Source organism: Primulina eburnea, chromosome 1 (genome assembly GCF_022965805.1).
Source record: "Primulina eburnea isolate SZY01 chromosome 1, ASM2296580v1, whole genome shotgun sequence".
In the NCBI taxonomy this organism is placed as follows: domain Eukaryota; kingdom Viridiplantae; phylum Streptophyta; class Magnoliopsida; order Lamiales; family Gesneriaceae; genus Primulina; species Primulina eburnea.
The window spans coordinates 65,151,575-65,172,504 of NC_133101.1; the positions used below are offsets into that span (position 1 = coordinate 65,151,575).

General features: G+C 35.8%; 2 protein-coding genes across 9 annotated transcripts; both read left to right on the forward strand.

The window, feature by feature from the left end:
• The first annotated feature begins 6,909 nt into the window (after nt 1-6,909).
• LOC140842500 (uncharacterized WD repeat-containing protein C2A9.03-like) lies at nt 6,910-12,994 on the forward strand. 8 transcript variants are annotated; one of them, XM_073210461.1, is made up of 10 exons: nt 6,910-7,112; nt 7,463-7,672; nt 8,023-8,190; nt 8,343-8,429; nt 11,334-11,468; nt 11,556-11,660; nt 11,761-11,852; nt 11,940-12,045; nt 12,124-12,210; nt 12,295-12,994. In XM_073210461.1, exons 2-10 carry the CDS (start codon nt 7,517-7,519, stop codon nt 12,706-12,708), a joined length of 1,350 nt encoding a protein of 449 aa, XP_073066562.1. In that variant the 5' UTR covers nt 6,910-7,112; nt 7,463-7,516; the 3' UTR covers nt 12,709-12,994. The 8 variants fall into 8 exon arrangements, with proteins under 8 accessions (XP_073066562.1, XP_073066578.1, XP_073066584.1 ...); XM_073210477.1 differs by lacking the exons at nt 6,910-7,112; nt 7,463-7,672; nt 8,023-8,190 and adding exons at nt 9,311-9,369; nt 10,145-10,196 and having other exon boundaries at nt 8,337-8,429; XM_073210483.1 differs by lacking the exons at nt 6,910-7,112; nt 7,463-7,672; nt 8,023-8,190 and adding exons at nt 9,311-9,369; nt 10,148-10,196 and having other exon boundaries at nt 8,337-8,429.
• A 4,799-nt stretch (nt 12,995-17,793) lies between these two features.
• On the forward strand, nt 17,794-19,522 carry LOC140842544 (ethylene-responsive transcription factor RAP2-13-like). The gene has a single exon (XM_073210529.1). It carries the CDS (start codon nt 18,541-18,543, stop codon nt 19,495-19,497), a length of 957 nt encoding a protein of 318 aa, XP_073066630.1. The 5' UTR covers nt 17,794-18,540; the 3' UTR covers nt 19,498-19,522.
• Nucleotides 19,523-20,930: the final 1,408 nt, after the last annotated feature.

The following is a 20,930-nucleotide window of genomic DNA, read 5'->3' on the forward strand; positions in this document are numbered from 1 at the left end:
TCCTGGTTAGTTATTGTAATTTACTTGAATATTAAAAATAAAGTACGATTTAATTAATTATTTGTTGGTAAATATTTTACTAGAAAAGAACAAAAGCTAGCTTATTAGTGCTTGATTAGCCTTTTTAATCAATACCTCGTTGTTTGTACAAAAAACACATTAAATTATTATATTTTAGATATAAAAAAGACCATAACAAAAACGAAGCGACATATTTAATTGATATAGCTGGGAATATAGTGGAGGCACTCGATCGGCGCCGTAGATTGGGGATCAACTTTTGCAAGTAGGACTGGCCGGTGACCAATCTACCTGAGGAATTTAATCGGGATAAAAGTAAGAACTATATATTCTATAATTGAAAAACAAATGTATCAACAGAGAATAAAAAGGAATATTACAATTTTCACGCGATGTGCTTTAATGATTTCTAGATTTACTTCTAAAATATCATGATCATGAAGTTTCTTTTTGATATTCGCCATCAGTTTTGCATAATACAAAAGGTTATGTCGATGCTATCTAAGGAGGCACTGGCTCCACATGATTTGGATGGATAAGATTCACACACATATGTGATTTTAAAAAAAATTAGTGGACCTCGTGTATGCGTGGCTAGATTTGGGTCCTTGATTCTATCATGTAACGTAGGATGGAATCAACCGATATAAAGTGCTGTGCTTGTTCATTAGTTATATATGTATTTCCTTTTTTTACTTTTTTCCGTCTCAAAAATTCTTTTTTTGTTTTTTCATAATATATTATATCTTATTATTTCAATTTCAAAAAGTAATAACTTTATAAATAAAAAAAAACCAACTTTATATTCAACATTTTCTATGAACCACATGTATCGAAGTGAAAAAACGCTAGAGGGAATTGGAAAATATAGAGTGAGTAGGGCAGGCTACATAATCCGAGGAGACACGAATTAAAAAACGTTGTAGATATATACGAAAACGTGTAACGAGATTTGGGGTGGCAAAGTTGTGACTTCTTTGTCTTTGAATAATTTTTTAAAAAAATGTATTTAATAGGGTATGTAAATGTAAGTGAACTTGGTAGAAGCCTAGAAAGTGGAAGGAAGATTCATGAATGTGATTCGATTTTATTGCTACTTTTCTAGTGGGCCCAAAATTGATTGCGTGCTCTATTTAACGATTATTATTTAAAAAAAATATATAATTCATTTAAGATTAAAAAAAAATTTAAAAAAAGAATAGTTAAGAGAAATTTGTGAATCGCTGTATAACATTGTAATCGTACACATCTTCGCGTAACTCAAATTCAAAACTTATTGAAATTTTGAGTTGGATGCCAAAATATGGAGTAAAATTTATCATTTTATTATTACAATAATTTTATGTCTCGTTTCTGAGAAAACAATAGCACCAATGTTCACATTTAAGATCGCATCGTGTCATCTTTTCTGAAAATTACGTGATTTACTAAAAAAAATTTTGATTTGATTTCAATAAATGTCACTTATCTCCCAATATTCCACCGCTATATTTACCAATATATATATATATATATATATATATATATATATATATATATATATATATAATTTGACAAAAACTTGTGTGAAACAGTCTTAATGATGGTATTTTGTAAGACAGATATCTTATTTGGGTCATTCATGAAAAATTAATATGAAAAAATATTATTTTTTATTCTTAATATCGATAGGTTTGACCCATCTAACAGATAAATATTCGTGAAACTGTCTCACAAAAACATACTCTTTTTTTAATCGTTTGTCTGAATTTATACAATAAACAATAATACTTATTTGTTTAGTTGGGTTCCTTATCATTTAAAAAAAAAACCTTATCACTTTGAAGACATGAGTTGCAAACCCAGTTCTTGACTTTGAAGTCTGAACCAGCTCACTAACCTAACCAGGGTTTAGCTTAACGTCTCATTGACGCCGTCAAGAGTTTTGATGCAGCATTTCTTTGTCGACTTCAAAGCCACGTGGTCGAATATTGCATAGAAACGCACATAACCCGGCGATTTAATATTTTTGACACGTGACCCCACTTAGGCTGGGCTAGTGTATTCTAGGGTTTGTGCTATAGAAATCGAGATTATTTAATATGTATTCTATTATACTATTATTTAAATAATATTTGTAACATTTAAAAACAAAAAATAACATTAACAAATATTTACAATAATTAAAAACAAAAAAATAAATAAATAATTTTTTTTTAAAAAGGATATAGTTATACGACAAATTTGAAGCAGTGGAGGAAAGACTGCAATATTTCGACAAAATAGCCACCAAAATAAATAGCTTATTGGAGATGCTCTTAAGGACTCAAGGCAAGCTTGCCCCTCAGGCTTGCAACCTTTGGCTAATCCAAAGTCTGTTGACTAAATATGGACCACTAGCTAAATAAATATCAAACTGATCATCTTCAAATAGTCAACTATTCAAATTAATCAAGTCTCGGAGTGAATTTTTTTTAATCATTACTCGAAATACAAAATAAATCCATTAAGTCATGGGCAGTTTTAGAATTTCAATTTATTTTTTAAAAAATAAATATACATTTAATTTAGATTACACAAAATGATGATTTGTACACGTGGCTAACGAACCTAGACATCGAAAAAGATTGTACGTTTAATATAAATATTAAATTATTTTGATTTTACCATTGAAAAGTCGTATTACACACACATACACACATTAGTACATATATATATATATATATATATATTTATTTATTTATTTATTACTCATCTATAATTTCTATCTTCGTGTTTATCAATAATGTGATATTTATTTATTGGATGTGATAATATATATAAAATATACTTCTGATATGTGAGCGAACTTTTAGCGATGAATAAACACGATAGAAAACAAAATATAAAAATTATATATATATACCTACCATGCACATCTATGTAAGTACCGATGATGTGTCACTCATCTATTGGATGTGATATATATATATATATATATATATATATATATATATATATATATATATATATATATATATATATATATAACTAGTTAGACAAAATTATTAAAATTGATTGTTATATGTGTGTGTGTGATACAGACCTCAAACTGAATGTGTGGGGATTCATCACACCTAGACAAAATGAATGATTTATACGGAAAATTAAGATAAACATGTCTCAAAATATAATATATTTTAATGATGGATGATGATACCCTTGTAAGAGCCCGGGTCATGGATGACCCGGAATATCAAATGGATTCCCAAATCCGAGTAAGTCTGCAGGTGGATTCTTCTGGAGCCGGGCAGGTGCAAGCCCATGCTCTACTCTCCGGGCAATCTTAGGCCCGGGCTCTTGTATAAATCTCCAGGGAGGCATTCTACCCGGCCACCTCGGTATGAGCACCGCACTCGAGTATACTAACAGAATAGGATGTGGGCGACTGTCCCATCTCTGACACCGTGCCGATGAGTTGACATGTCAGAATATAGGGTGTGCTCAGCCGTCCTACTATAATTAGTAGTTAGGTAGCACGGAGAACGAGGTCATCATTACTCCTCATATTATAAATACCAGGTTTTCTCTTTACATTTGGAGGGGATTCATTCATTCATTCACACCAATCACACAGCCATCACTTGGCTACATTGGTTTTATTGCTTGAGTACCCTGCTGACTTAAGCATCGGAGTGGTCACGCCGGACACCCCTCCGGCGCCCATTCACGAGTTCCTTTCATTGTGTGCAGGTTACAGCTGAAGTCATATTACGGAGATATATCTCATTGCTCTTATTCCCATCATTATATTGATAGCAGATCCGGTGGAGCTCCCGACCCGGCTCACTCATTTCACCAGGATCGCATCATTGGCGCCGTCTGTGGGAACTTGAGCTCAAGACGTAGATATGGTTTCCATTCGAAGCAAGTCCGACCTTGCTCAGCACCACAGTAAGCCCAACTCTGCTTGGCAAACATAGAAGTCCGACCAGCTCGGCATTCAGATCTTATATGTGAATTTTATATGAGCTCGAAGCTCAGCAGCTATTCTGGATTGGCGTGGAAGAGCATTTGCAATGCACTCAGTAGCATACAGCTGTGAGAAGCAGATTCTCTTAAGTCCGGGAGATACGAGGCCCCGGCACATTCTCTTAAGTCCGGGAGATACGAGGCCCCGGCATATTCTCTTAAGTCTCGGAGGTACGAAGGCCAGGGCTCCGCACCCTGGTTATCTATTAAGTCCAGGGATCCGTACCCTGGCTCGGGGCTCCGTACCTCGACCATTTATGAAGGCCAGGGCACCACACCTTGGTTATCTATTAAGTCCAGGGATCCGTACCCTGGCTCGGGGCTCCGTACCTCGACCATTCATGAAGGCCCAGGCTCCGCGCCTTGGTTATTTATAAGCCCAGGGTTCTCAACCCTGGCTCGGGGCTCCGTACCTCGACCATTTATGAAGGTCAGGGCTCCGCACCCTGGTTATCTATTAAGTCCAGGGATCCGTACCCTGGCTCGGGGCTCCGTACCTCGACCATTTATGAAGGCCAGAGCACCACACCCTGGTTATCTATTAAGTCCAGGGATCCGTACCCTGGCTCGGGGCTCCGTACCTCGACCATTTATGAAGACCAGGGCACCACACCCTGGTTATCTATTAAGTCCAGGGATCCGTACCCTGGCTCGGGGCTCCGTACCTCGACCATTTATGAAGGTCAGGGCTCCGCACCCTGGTTATCTATTAAGTCCAGGGATCCGTACCCTGGCTCGGGGCTCCGTACCTCGACCATTTATGAAGGCCAGAGCACCACACCCTGGTTATCTATTAAGTCCAGGGATCCGTACCCTGGCTCGGGGCTCCGTACCTCGACCATTTATGAAGGCCAGGGCACCACACCCTGGTTATCTATTAAGTCCAGGGATCCGTACCCTGGCTCGAGGCTCCGTACCTCGACCATTTATGAAGGCCAGGGCTCCGCACCCTGGTTATCTATTAAGTCCAGGGATCCGTACCCTGGCTCGGGGCTCCGTACCTCGACCATTCATGAAGCCCAGGCTCCGCGCCTTGGTTATTTATAAGCCCAGGGTTCTCAAACCTGGCTCGGGGCTCCGCACCTCGACCATTCCAAGTCCCGGGACCTGCTCCCCGGCCCAAGGCTCCGCACCTTGGTTATTGATAAGCCCAGGGCACTACACCCTGGCTCGGGGCTCCGCACCTCGACCATTCCAAGTCCCGGGACCTGCTCCCCGGCCCAAGGCTCCGCACCTTGCTTATTGATAAGCCCAGGGCACTACACCCTGGCTCGGGGCTCCGCACCTCGACCATTCCAAGTCCCGGGACCTGCTCCCCGGCCCAAGGCTCCGCACCTCGACCATTCCAAGTCCCGGGACCTGCTCCCCGGCCCAAGGCTCCGCACCTTGGTTATTCAGTAAGTCCGAGAGACAAAAGGCCCCGGCATCTTATCTCAAGTCCATGAGACACGAGACTCCGGCATTTCATCTCATTTCTGGGAGACATGAAGCCCCCGATGCTTTTATAGAACAAAATCGATTGTCTCTTTGGGAATCCAAGCATGACTGATCGGGACAGCGAGTATGACTCTAGCCCGACTATTTAAGGGATGTGTGATGATACCCTTGTAAGAGCCCGGGTCATGGATGACCCGGAATATCAAATGGATTCCCAAATCCGAGTAAGTCTGCAGGTGGATTCTTCTGGAGCCGGGCAGGTGCAAGCCCATGCTCTACTCTCCGGGCAATCTTAGGCCCAGGCTCTTGTATAAATCTCCAGGGAGACATTCTACCCGGCCACCTCGGTATGAGCACCGCACTCGAGTATACTAACAGAATAGGATGTGGGCGACTGTCCCATCTCTGACACCGTGCCGATGAGTTGACATGTCAGAATATAGGGTGTGCTCAGCCGTCCTACTATAATTAGTAGTTAGGTAGCACGGAGAACGAGGTCATCATTACTCCTCATATTATAAATACCAGGTTTTCTCTTTACATTTGGAGGGGATTCATTCATTCATTCACACCAATCACACAGCCATCACTTGGCTACATTGGTTTTATTGCTTGAGTACCCTGCTGACTTAAGCATCGGAGTGGTCACGCCGGACACCCCTCCGGCGCCCATTCACGAGTTCCTTTCATTGTGTGCAGGTTACAGCTGAAGCCATATTACGGAGATATATCTCATTGCTCTTATTCCCATCATTATATTGATAGCAGATCCGGTGGAGCTCCCGACCCGGCTCACCCATTTCACCAGGATCGCATCAATGGAAATTATTGTCCATTTTACAACAAATAATCCGAATAAAGGGAAGATAACAGTCCGTCCTTGGCTTTCTTTCGGGCCATTTTATGGTATTTATTTGATATGAACTATTTTTTGTTGTCATTAGCTGTGTTTTTAATCCCAAAATCATTTCATTTTGAGGTCCCCCTCGCTCCAGAACACAAACACTAAAGATTAAATTACTTATATATATATTTATATCATGGATAACACCAACATTTATAAATTTATTATTATTATTATTAATTTATAAATGGTTTTTTATTTCATATATTTAAAATGAAATAATTTTGTGCTTTATTTTTAATGAAACATATTCTTTTTTTTTTAGATGTTTTAAGTTTATTTATTAAAGGGAATATTCTATTGAAGAGATATTTTTTGAAGATGAATCGTGATACACACACACACACACACACATATATATATATATATATATATATATATATATATATATATATATATTATAGTGCGCATTATGTTGAATAAAATGATATATTTAATGTTAAAAAAAGAAGTCGTAGCAAACGGGAGTCTTAACGGCCGTTTTGTCCCGTTGTACAAATACTGGGTCCCACGAGAAACCCCCGCTCCATCTATAAGTACCGGACTAGGGCTTTTCGGATCTTGCTCTTCTACGATAGCAGGCTAAAAAATTTCTCTTTCCTTTTCTTGTTCTCTCTAATTGCCTCCTATAATTACTTTTTTAGATTAGATAAAAATCTCGGCCGAAGAATTCTGAAAAGCGAAAGTTTGAGCAGTTCATAATAATTTATAAAATTGTCCTTGGAAAATTATTTTCTTCGATTGGTGGCCTTTTTTTTAGGTAATCTTCTGAATTTCAGAGAATTTGTATGTTTTATGCTTGATTTGTTACGTATTCCGTGTTGTTTTTGAATTTTGGAGGTATGGCGCTTGGAAGGTTTGCCTGATGTATTTCGTGTACTTTTGTTTTTTATTTTTTGTTTTTTGTTTTTGTTGCTGATCGCAATCATTGTTCTTCGTTGATGTTCCTTCCTTTATCATGCAGGTTTTCCGTTCTCTCTTATGTTATGTTAGTGTGTAATTCGTATATTTTTTGTGGAATTGCTTTTTATTATTATTATTTGAACAGGAATTACTTTATTTTAGACAGGATACGTGTGATTAATAACTTTTTTGTAATATATGCTGCAGAGATCTTTATATCAACTAGCCTTGCTGCCATTTAGTTTTTTCATTGACAAACTGATGGAGCAGTTTCAGAACAATGATCTGGTGTATGTTGATGACGACCACTTTGATGTAACTAGCTTTGAAGAAGACGATGGCTTCTCTCCTCGAAGCGGAAGCACTTTCTCTGATGTTGATTCCGTCGACTCTGACTTTGACGACGACTTCGAACTGGTACTACATTATTCAAGAATTTTATTATGTGCAAAAATTGAATACCTTTTCTTTTTCCTTTTAATATATATATATATATATATATATATATATATATATATATATATATATATATATATATATATATATATTATTTTGATGATGTTTTCCTCTCCCTCATTCTATGTAATATCAGTCTAAAACAAATGTTCAATTGAAGGAACGGGAAGGAGATATTTATTGTTCCTTTGACAGAATTTAAAATTGTTACAGACGTTTTAAAATGGAAAGTGTTGGAGTATTCTAGCTTTTCTTTTAACTATGTGCTACATAAAAATTTTCGAATTTATTTAATTATTTTTGTTCAACAGAGTAAGCCGAAGACCGATACGTCGGCTTTAGAAGCTAAGAACGGTAAGGATATACAGGGTATTCCGTGGGAGAGGCTGAATTTTACGAGAGAGAAGTATCGTGAATCCAGATTGAAGCAATATAAGAACTACGAGAATCTTTCGCTTTCCCACGAAGACCTTGAGAAGGTATTGTATTTTTGTGTTGGAATGTTCTTTGTAGTGTTGTATACGAGTCTCACTTTCATCTCTTGTATTTTAATGGATTTTTATTTGGAAAAAAAATTGATAATTTACTGGGTGTTGCTATTTTTTACTTTTAAAAAAATTTCATATGATAGGAGTGTAAAGAAGTGGATAAAGGCCACAACTTCTACAAGTTTCAATTCAACACGAGGCTTGTGAAATCAACAATAGTACATTTTCAGGTACATTTATATCCATCCTTCTCATCTTCTAATATGTGAAATCTCTTGATGGAAAGTCATTTTTACTACTTAGAATCACGTGAGTCAAGATGAGGTTTTTTTTATATTCTTCAAAGAACGTTCATATGCTGCTCAAATTGATTTTTTGAATAGTCAATTTACATTGATCTATTCGTGATGTCAAATAAAATTGTTATTTAAAATCTAATTGCATACCTCACCCGCATCATAATTTTTGCATTGCGTACTTCTACATAATCTAAACATTTTCAAGCTCTGCTTGACCGGCTTTTGAGACCTTGACTAAAGTAGAGTCACCAATAGGGTGGTTTGTTTCTCAGTTTGATTCTTCAATCTGTTATTTCTGTTTTTTTTCCCTTATGATACAAGGAATTTAGTTTTTCAGAGCATAGCTGATTTCGATAGTTTAATTACTTCCCTGCATCTCTATCTGAGCACGTCAAGATTTTTGAAGTTATGGACTTTATGAATACTGTTTTTATTCATAGTCCATTGGATTTTTTCACTTACTTGGTATTCCATGGCAAAGACCTTTATTTTTGCTACTATCCTTGCTTCTGACCAATATCGTTGGATTTCTAAAGCAAATATGACTGGTTATATTTTTTTATGTATGCTACTGACGAACGTAGGGGCTTTTGCCAGTCGTGTTGTTGTTCTACAAGGAGTATAGGAATTTTTCAGATAATTCTCTTTATCAACTTTTGAGGGGGTGACAAAAATTGTAACAGCATTGATCTTTCCCCTCCCAATATAGTAGCTCTTCAATGGGATAATTTTAATTTGGTTGGCGATTTTGTTTCTGCCCAGTTCTGGTAGCATTGAGCTGGGCTTGAATTCACCGAATCCTTTTTGTGCAGATGATTAACACTTGCCAAGAGTTGCTTGAATAATACCTATTTTAGAAGATTCTTGGAAGGTACAATGTTGAATGTTTGATGCCACCTATCTAACCACAGGATTTTATAAACCAAGTTGTGGCAATCTATGCATATGGTGAATAACTTGGCTTTACCAATATATAAAATGGTAGCTATGCAGAACATTGGTCTGCCTTTATGAAATGCTCGTTTTAATTCAATAGCGTGCCACAGCACAAGATCCACATCTTCAGAACGTGACTGGGGTTAAGTATGTCTGGCACATGTTCTGACTAATTTTGAGACAACACAATTGCTACTCTATAGACTATATGTATTGTTTTAAATTATGATTTAAACCTGACACTGAGTGAAGGAGTTTAGGGTGAAACCTAGATAGAAATGAGTGCCGTGTATGAATGTGTGTTTTGGCTCTCAGATAGATACGGGAGCTAACACACCTTTCGTCTCTATGCATACGGGATTTACTTTGTTTTTGTTGACTTTGTTTTTATATTTACCTTATTTTTACGGCACTATGCAGCCTTGTTTTATGGTATTTGGTTTTGCATTCAGAAACGTGTAGTTTTTCATTGATTTCATTTTCACTAAGTTGACATCTAGTTGACCTTATATTTTCTTGTTAATATGCTGGAGATTATTTGATAGAGTGGTTTGTGTTACTTTGAAGGACCAGCATTTACAAATTTCTGTTTCCATGTGACGTGTAAAACTAGAATATATGACATAATTTTTCTTGCAATACATTTGTTATATTCTTATTCCTTGTAGTTTAACCTGTGGCATCGAATTGCTTTTTTATATTTATTTCAGCAGATTGCAGTTTTGTCTGAGCACCAGCAAGATATGGATTCTTTTGCATATGGTATGATAGGAAATTTGATCATTAAGAGAAGACTTGGTATTTGTGTTTGTTAGTTTTCAGGATTATGATTCTTTTGTGCTTTACGCAAGTTTTTGGTTTGGTATGCATGCACAGCACTCAAAACACATTTTTATGTTGATTGATTCTTAGTTGGCATACCCTTGTTTTTCTCTTCGGATGGTTGAATCTGATATGAGCGTTGGATAATTTGTTTAATTTATCATGGAGTACCTTAATTTGTGAATGTGTTTGAACTCATCAATTCAGATGTCAATCGTCAGCTTCTTTTATTCATCTAGTATGTTTTCAATACCAAACATTTCGTGATTTTTCTCTCTTTTTGTTCTCCTTGACTATAATAGCAATGTTGGGAGGGGTTTGCAGTCACTGTGCAGAGCAAACTAACCTTAATTTTAAGTCTTCAATTGGCTTAGGTGCATACATGTTTTTTATTTTTGCTTTCCCATCAGCGATTATTATTGTGGTTTGTGTCATTTGTATTGCTTATTTAGTTCTCTACCTCTTTGTGTTGCTCGGCTTTGTACCTTCTTGTTGTTGCTAAATTGTGATTTTGATAATGGGTTGAATCTAAAGTTTGATCTTAAGTCGATCATCGTTTTTTTAATTTTTTTGTGTGTTGTCTAAAGTCGTCCAACCGCATTACAATGACTAGGTTCATTTCTGTTGTTTTCTTGTTATATGAAAGCAGCAACCATGGTTTCATAGGGTGAAGTGATTTGACTATGAAACAGCTTAAGTTTGAGTTTTTGTACTTAATATAGGCCCATAGGTTTTTTTTTACTTTTTAGTTTTGCGTTCCTACATTTCGTAATCTTCTATCATTGGAAGTCAATGAAAAGATTATTGTGCTGGGAAATGGTTTGGGTCTTTGTATCGTTGTTTTTGAGTCCTTCAATCTTCATCCATCTTATTTCTTTCATTAAACTATTAGTTAATGTACCATCGTTTAGACTTGTCAGAACTGGCATGTTGTGTTTACTCATTTCATTTCTGGCCACATTTTAAATTTCTGTTTCCTTGTCACACTGTCTCGACTTGATTAAAGTCAGTTCTCTGTATGATATATGCTTATGATAAAGTTTATGCACCTTTTAACTGGATGTTCATGCATTTCAGTTGAGGAATCTTTTGTGGGCAACTTCAAAACATGATGTGTATCTTATGCAAAACTATTCTGTAATGCACTGGTCTCCTCTGCTTAGGAGAGGTGAAGAGGTCCTTAATGCGGCTAAACCTATCGTCCCAGCCTTGGTGAGTTCCCTCATTCCAGCTATTTTGTCCTATATGTTAGGAATTTAACGAGATTCCAGAGTGTTGAATGTATTAGCCTGCATGCAGAAACATCCCGATGGTCAAACAATAACGAGGGTTCAGATAAGCACCATGACTGTCAAGGACAATCTAATGGTGGCTGGTGGATTTCAAGGAGAGCTTATCTGCAAGGTAGGATCTCTTTCTACCTTGATGCGAGAAATTGAATAAATTGATTGCCATTGTAATCAAATTGTTACAAAAGCTTACAGTAGTTATATTTTATTTGCAGTATCTAGATCAACCTGGAGTTGCATTCGCCACAAAAATATCAACCGATGAGAATGCCATTACCAACGCAGTGGACATTTATCACAATCCTAGGTAAACAATGTGTTTGATAGCAAATTCTACCTTTTTTGTTGTTTGAGGCAGCATCTTTGATGGTATTTGGTAATATGTTTTTGACAGTGGTTCAACGAGAGTTGTGACAGCAAACAATGATGCTCAAGTCAGGGTTTTGGACGCTTCAAACTTTTTATGCCTAAATCGTTTTACCTTTCCGTGGTCTGTAAATGTAAGTGAATCATATTGAAAAAATCTAACTTTGCCTTGCAAGCAACTAATTGGATAAATTTTTATCCATTAATTGCAGAACACGTCTGTCAGTCCTGATGGAAGATTGCTTGCAGTGCTTGGTGACAGTGCAGAATGTCTGATTGCCGATGCACAGTCGGGCAAGGTCAGTCTTACTGTGTGACTCTCGTCGTTGACATTGGCTTGAGGTTTATAATTCAGTTGAGTTTTGACAATATTCATGATGCAGGTTGTTAGCAATCTAAAGGGTCACCTTGATTATTCGTTTGCATCAGCTTGGCATCCAAACGGCCATGTCCTGGCTACTGGAAACCAGGACACTACATGCCGATTATGGGACATAAGGAACCTGTCAGAGTCATTTGCCATACTTAAAGGAAGAATGGGTGCAATCAGAACCATCCGTTTTACGGCTGACGGCCGTTTCATGGCCATGGCTGAACCAGCGGATTTTGTTCACATTTTTGACACTAATTCCGACTACTCTAGGGGTCAAGAAATCGATCTGTTTGGAGAAATAGCTGGAATTTCCTTCAGTCCTGACACTGAAGCTTTGTTTGTGGGAGTTTCCGATAGGACGTATGGCAGCTTATTGGAGTTCAATAGAAGACATTACGACCCTTACTCAGACTGCATGTTTTAGTTTGTGAAGTTTATTTGTGTATATTGTTTCTCTAGTTTTTATTTTTTTGAACTTTGAAGGTCGACGCATATTTGATTTTAAATTTTTACATATATGCTTTTTTGGGAGTCGGTGAGTCGCCTGTTTTTTAGGAGTGTGTCTAATGTTAAAGCTGTTTTTACTGAGTGATTTTTGTACTCAGAAAAGGGGCAAAGTATTGTAGTCTCGATCAATGGCTGCATTGTAAGTCAATATAACCAACTGTGCTGTTAATCTCTCGACTATGAATCAACCAAAATTCCTGGTATTTGTTGTGATTAAGTTTCTCATAGGATTAAGCCAACTAATATTGACTAGAAACATCCCTAAGTTTCTCAATTTATAGGTCCATAAATGTGATGTCGTGTAGGAGTCTAGTTTGAAATGCGACATCACGACAAGTAAGTACATCAAATAAAGCGACTCTTGAACTGCTACTGCAAAATTACAAAATCAAGAGAAATTTCTACTTTTTTAACATAATCTTCCATTTTAATTTCTCAAGAATTATTTTCAAGTTATTGCCCAATAAATTTTAAATATTTTTAGTTTGCTTCTCTCCAGTATAAATGGCTTGACTGCTTAGAAAACCTGCCTACGCTGCAAAATAGATAATGAAAAATGTAATGAAATCAAATAAGGGAATTAGTTAAAATAAAAGAGTATTTCAGTTGAAATTCTTTTATTCGCTTGTATTATTTTGTAAAAATTAATTAACATTTTAAAAGGCAAAAGAAAATCAAGTATTCGTTCTATATGTCGACATATGTGTCTACGGCAATGTATGCCGACACATATAATAATGACAACTTAAGAGAAAATATATTATAACTGCTTACAATTCATCGACTCAAAAATGCACATATTATTACGAGTCCACTCATTGGTGTACATAGGATAAGAAAAAATATAGACTTTTTAGTATATGTAAGTCCACACACGCACACAATAAAAATACATAATATTTTAAAACAATAAAGTTAATTTTTTTTTAAAAAAAAACTATAAAATATTTTTCAATATGAAATTATATATACTTAAACCATATCGAAATCTCCAAATATCCTAACATTTCGTTATAATCGATAAGTTAACGATAAGACATGCAACTATAATATAATATTAAGGATATATTATAGTTGTGGTGGACCTGGTGGTGCTTGTTGAAACCGAAACTATCAATTTAAATCTTAAAAAAAAATTTAAAAATTTATTCAGTTTTTTGTATATAATAATGGCAAAAACTTATGTGCGACGGTCTCACGGGTCGTATTTGTGAGTCGTATTTGTGAGACGGATCTCTTATTTGGGTTACCCATGAAAAATTATCACTTTTTATGCTAAGAGTATTACTTTGTATTGTGAATATGGGTAGGGTTGACCCATCTCACAGATTATGATCCGTGAGACGGTCTCACATGATACTCACTCTATAATAATAATGATAAATAAGTTGAGTAATTCGAATTTAGTGATCTCGAAATAAAAAATTTGGAGAATAGGAAGATAATTTAAACCTATTGGAAAAATTTCAACGTTGGCTCCTAATTGAAATGAAAATTAATTGAATTAAAAAATTTCGAATTGTATATAACATCAATTAATTATTATCATCATCAACAAAGACATTATTTTGGACGAACTCACGTTTTAGTTAACTAACCAAACCAACTTTCCTGGTTAGGTGAACTCGGTTTTCTGAATTTCAAACATTAAATTTGTGTTTAGATTGATTAATTTTGAAATAACATCATAACTTGATATGTACCAGAGTTAAAATTTCCTCCGATCAATTCAAAATAAACGGATCCCAAATTCAACCCAAAACACAACCTCAAATTTTGATTTATTTTCAAGTATTATGGACATATTTATTTAAGTTTAAATATTGGCTTGAATATTTTTTTCGAATTTGAATCAATTCGAGTACTAGTTTATTTTTATAGTACAAGTATGATATTGTTTCATAATACAAAGATATAATGTAACTGTTCGTACTATTGGCGAGACTTGAAAATTGACTCGATATTCGCTTATCTTGGATGGAAAAAATATAAAGAAACTATAAAATCTATTTAAATAAATTGGAAAAGTTATCCGCAATCATCTTGAATCGAACATGAAACCAACAAATCTCAGGACAAATCAACCTTAACACTAGACTTTTAACTTCGAATGGACATACAAAACTCTTATAACAAAATGGAAGCTCAAATTCACCATAAAAGGTATAAAATTAATGATCTATAATTTAGTTCGATTTAATTGAAAACATTGGAGTATCCTTCACGTTCGAGCTGATCTAAAGTATATTTAGATTTTATTAAAAACCTCGGCTGGTGCTTGGAATGACAAATGTTAAATAAAATTAAAAATTTGGTCAACTATTTTTTTTATGAGTGAGTCTCATGTAAGACCGTATCACGGATCTTAATCTGTGAGACGAGTCAACAATACCCATATTCACAATAAAAAATAGTACTCTTAGCATAAAAAGTAATACTCTTTTATGGATGACCCAAATAAGAGATCAGTCTCACAAATAATACCCGTGAGACCGTCTCACATAAGTTTTTGCCTTTTTTTATATATAAAAAATCTTACTCAGATCTCCTCCATATTTTTTAACTGTTTGGTGTTTAACGAAGAATTTTATTTTATATATTCAGTCAGTTAAAAAATATTATTTTCCTTTTAAATATAAATCAGTCAACTCCTCTAATTGATTTATAATTGCTGCATTTTATCCTCTTGTTCTTATTTAATTATTTTTATTGATATATATTTAAATGTCACAAAAATTCTTATGGGACGGATCTCCTAACCGGTAGATTTAATTTAAATTTTCTTTTAAATACAGTTTGGAGAGGAATTACTCATTTTATATATAATATAATTGAATTCATTCATCTTCAAAATTAGTACATCACGTGAAGTTTTGACTAAAATTATCATTTATTTAGTTACATTATTCGTTCAATTTATTATTCACCCATAAAATGGGTACACGTGCCTACATCAATTCCGATGGGATATTTTTATACTATAATATAATAATTTTGATCTACATTTTAAAGTTTTTTATGGGTAAATTATTAGTTTTTTAATTAAAAACCTCGGCTGGTAAAACCATACATTTGTCTAATATGTATACCGCTCGAGTTAATTCAACCAATCCGGTTTCATAAATCCTCTATATATATATATATAAAAATTAATCATTTTTTAAAAATGTTCAACCGGTGAACGTGCCCTCGTTGACAAGTCCCCGATTGTGCAGGCATATTTATTAAATCGGTTTCATCAATCCATTCATCAAGTAACAGAATGAACAAATTAAAAACTCTAATGAGATCTCTTACATGTTATTTTTTTGAGATATATTTTTTATTCGACTCGACTTATGAAAATGTATTATTTTTTTTATGTCGAAAGTATTTCAAATATAGACCGAGATATTGATATATCAGACAGTCTCACTCCAAAATAAATTAAAAAGAGTCAAATGTTGAGATGAGATTAATGATTTCATATTTTAAACATTAAAATAATTTAATTTCGGTTTTTAAAGGAAAGAATACATTCAAGTCGTAAGTCCACCCCAATCGTGACTTGGCATATGGCGAAGCATCTATCTATTCAGCGAGTGGCGCCGGAGATTTAATATGCTGTCCCATCGAAGATCATGGCGGTAGACGTGAGAACCACGAGGTTTGAGTGTTAGTCCCGCCCAGAGAATATTAGTAATAGTTTTAACTAATAAAAAATCATTCTGGGTCAAAAAAGATAGATTTCAGCAACTTCTTTTCCATGCAAAATTCGATTTTAGTTCACACGAATTTACCCCTCTTTTTTCCCCGCTAGAATATAAGCTTTTCAAAATCTTCTTTGCCTAAAGTCAAATTTAATTTAGCTACTGTTTTTCTGTCTTCTTTGCCAAAAGTCAAATTCAATTTTAGTTCACGAGTTTTCATTTTTTTTACCTCGATCTTGAGTAATTGTACATGTACAATGAGTACATAAACAAAAGAATTTATCGTTTAAAAATGTTTGTGAGAACATTGAACTTAGCCCTTGTGCAACTACCTATGCTTAATCTATAATGTCGATGCATATAATTTGACATTTCTAAAGAAGGAAAATTATAGCAAGTACATATATTTAATGGATCGAACGAGGAGTGAATGAATAGTCAACGAATAAACAAATATTGTAAGCAACACAACTTCATGATCATAATCCTCGCCGTAGTCACAAATTCAAAATCTTAAATATAATTTAAGTTATCGGCATAATAAGAAAGTTTCACTACAAGAGGGGGTGCCCGACTTTTCTCAAATTAGTGACTTAGTTCTCCGTGAGGGTTTCTAGTTTTACCATCCTATAGCTAAATTTTTTGGGCAAAAGTTGAGATACGTCTTCTCTCGCCAAATAAATTGTCCATATTTGGTAAATTAAGAAACTTTTGTTTTCGGAAGATATTAATTCATGACAACGATATTTGAACCAACCATTAATCCGGTAATTTGATTCATGATTACGTACTTTGATTTGTTTCATTATTATTTAAATTAATTTGCATGCAATTACAATAAGATTAAAATATCCAAACAAAATATCCTGAGTGCTAGGAATAAATGGAAAGTCCATAACAAAAAAAAAAAAAACATATAAATAATTCTTTGAATAACTTTACGAATTCCCTGAAAATAGAAATAATAAATAATAATCTTTTTAATAAGAAGAAAAATGAAATCGACAAGTGAGGCAACGTCGAACGGCACAGGCAGCAGAGTGTGAACCCAATGCCTCAAAGTCAACAAACGTACAAATCCCAGTAAAACGACACCTGCCAATTGAAGCGACTGACAGCTGCCTCCTCCTGACACGTGCTCACTACTCATTGGCTAGATACTACCTGCCAAGATTCTTACGTTTGGCATAGACAAGTTTAAGCTTTTGATTTTTGACGTGGATATTAGTGATGGTAAAATTAATTTTTGATTTTTAATTACGAGTGTGAAAAAGAAAAGGGGTGGCAGTGGCACCATTATATAATGAGAGGAAGGTGAAAGGATGAAAGATACGGCAGAAAAAGCAAAAAGAGAGTGAGTTAAAGAGAGAGACTTCACATTTCTTCTTCTTCTTCTCACTTGCACACACTTCACCTTCTGATTCTTTTCCAACCTTTCTGTATCTACCCCCTTCTGATTCACCCCTTCTTCTACGATCCCTTTCTGTAATTCATCTGTTTTTCAAGGTTTTGATTTATGGGTTTGTTTATTGTTCTTCGATTTTGTACATTAATGAACTCTTAAGCAAACTTAGAACAAGATTTCAAGAAAATCCAGGTGTTTTCAGAGCGAGATCTGCTTCTTTTATTTGGTCTTCTGTCGTCAATCAGCGAAAATTTGTTGTTTTTTTTTTTGTAATTCATATTTATTCTTTTTTTTTCCCTATTTGTTATTGATTTAATCATCTTTTGAGGGCTTATTAGTTGTTCCCTCAAATCTGGTTTTAGTTTAGTCACTGGATATAAGGGGTTGTCTGTTTTCAAAATCCACTTATTCCTCCATTTATTCCAGAAAAATAACCAAAAAAATTTGTTTTTTTTTTTCATATTCATTCGTTGGGATATTCCTCCTCTTTTTTTTTTCCAAAAAAATTGCATCTTTGTTCATATTTTTCTGTGTGTTGGTAAAATACTTCCTGTTCTTTAATTTTACGTGAGAAACAGGTCTTTTTATTTTATTTATTTTTTTATAAAATATTTTTAGATCAAAGGAAAAATAAACAAATTTAATTGCAGCTGCAATGAATTTTTGGGACGATGCAGCAGCGACTGTAGAGCCCTATAGGGGTGATGAGTTGATGGAAGCACTTGAACCTTTTATGAAAAGTTCTTCCTCAATTCTGTCTTCTTCCTCTTCTTTCCCAAATCATCCTTCGAATTCTTCTTTTTATTCTAATAATTCTTCTACTTTAACTAATGACAACTGTTACTATGATTCCACCTCCAGTTCGTATTCCTACCATTCTCACTTTCCCTCCGACCAGTTTGACTATCCAGAGAATGGGCTGTCAGCGGCCCATTTTTGTCCAATGGGGTTAACCGAACAGTATCCCTCTATTGGACTCAACCCAATAAGTGCAGCACAAATGGAGGACATTCAATCCCAAATGTCATCTACTCTATATCAGGCCCCGTTCCAGGCCCAAGATGTGATGATTCCTGGCCCAAGTCCAGTTTCTATGAACCAAGTAGTCGCCACACCCCCAAAGCCCACGAAGCTCTATAGGGGAGTGAGACAACGTCACTGGGGAAAATGGGTGGCGGAGATCCGTTTACCGAATAACCGTTCGCGGTTGTGGCTTGGCACCTTTGACACAGCGGAGGAGGCGGCCCTGGCTTATGACAAGGCGGCGTACAAGCTGAGAGGAGACCACGCGAAACTCAACTTTCCACATCTTCGCCACAATGGGTCCCTTATCGGTGGGAATTTCGGGGAGTACCAGCCTCTCCAGGCCAGCGTCGACGCCAAGCTGGAAACCATCTGCCAGAGCCTTGCAGAAGGCAGTAAAATTGATACCAAGAAATCAAAGAGTTCCAGGACCAAGAAGGCGGTTGCTGCGGCGGCGGAGAGTGATGAGTTCGGTGGGTCATCCGTATCGGATCTGATGTTTCAGAGATTTACGGAGGGGCAACCCGGTTGGGAGATGGGCTATTTGGACAAGTACACTTCATATGAGATCGATCGGGATTCATTATAAATTCGGAAAAGTTGGGTCTTTTTTTTTTTTGGAAAAGTCGAGTTTGTCTTAGTATTTCATTGTCTGTAGAAAGGGTGCTCCTGCAATGAAGTTTTTGGCATTTGCAGGGGCTTTTCCTTGAATAATTCTTTATGTTTAAAGATTGTTCTAAAGGTGTGTTAGGATCTGTTTATGTTGTCAGGTCAGGGTTCTGTTTTCTGTGTTTGTCATTTTCTATCATTATATGCATTCATTGTATTAAGATTAGATGCAGCGGCAAACTTGTTTACTTTCCTTGTGGCTTTAAACTCAATTACGATGAGCGAGCTTAACAACAGCACTAGTCCGGTGTGCAGATCAGACGGAGTTGGACCATCACAATGGGCGGATATGTATGTTTAAAGACGGACCATAATGCTTCTACATGCACACGTTCTATACTTAACCGTTGCATTCATTGAAGATACCACTCGAGTAAAAATCTTGCTAGTGATTAAAAAGAGGGAAGTTATTCTAACAATAACAGCCTATGCCTATTATCAAGTTCCATGAGTATAATCTAACTAACTATGCCGTCGGTTTTTAGATAAAATAACCTGAAAATAATCAATTTACTAATTATAAGCAAGTTCAACGCTACAGAGGGTTTTGTAAGCCAAAATGGTTATGGTGTATGGGATTTCGAAATCTGGTTGCTTTTGACAAAGCTCTGTTGGCAAGCAAGTTTCGCGAATTATTCAATCTAATTATTTGATGGCCCAAGTTCTCAAGTTCTCCTCATCCTCATTCTTTGATGGCTCAAGTTCTATGAAGACAATCTTTTTGTTATAGTATCATTAAACCAAACTGGAATAACACTATCTGTGAACTAAATTAGTAAGACCATTGCGAGCCAGATGATGTGCTCCTACGTTTGCCGATCTCTTCAAATGCTTTATAGATTTGAATATTTGGTCTTGAGCATTTACATGATTTCTAGTATTAAAACGCCATCCGCACCCAAATCATCTTCAATCTGATTTACTCCTTGAATTTCTTGGGAAGAGTCTGAATAGATAGATGTAAACATTTGATAACCCCATGGTTGATAGTAAATCGAGACCAAGTCGAAAACCTGACAGTTCCCTTTTTTTAACTGAACCTGGAAGTCTATGGATCGTTGGCACCTACCACACCACCTAGATGATATCTAACCACTGCCACAGCACTAAACAAATTCTTAACCCCATCAAAGCCGCATCAACATCAAGCGTACGCTGTGAAACTCTTGGTGCTTTCGAAATCTGCTCTGAGGAACATTCACATGTAGAATGCACATTATGATACACTTGGTTAGCATTCTGATAGGCTTCCAGCAGCGAATGTGACCAATCCATGTTAATAACTCCTTGTTATCTCTCGTTGCCACGAGCTCTTTTGCAAGACTCCATCCAAACTACCCATGCCATGATAGC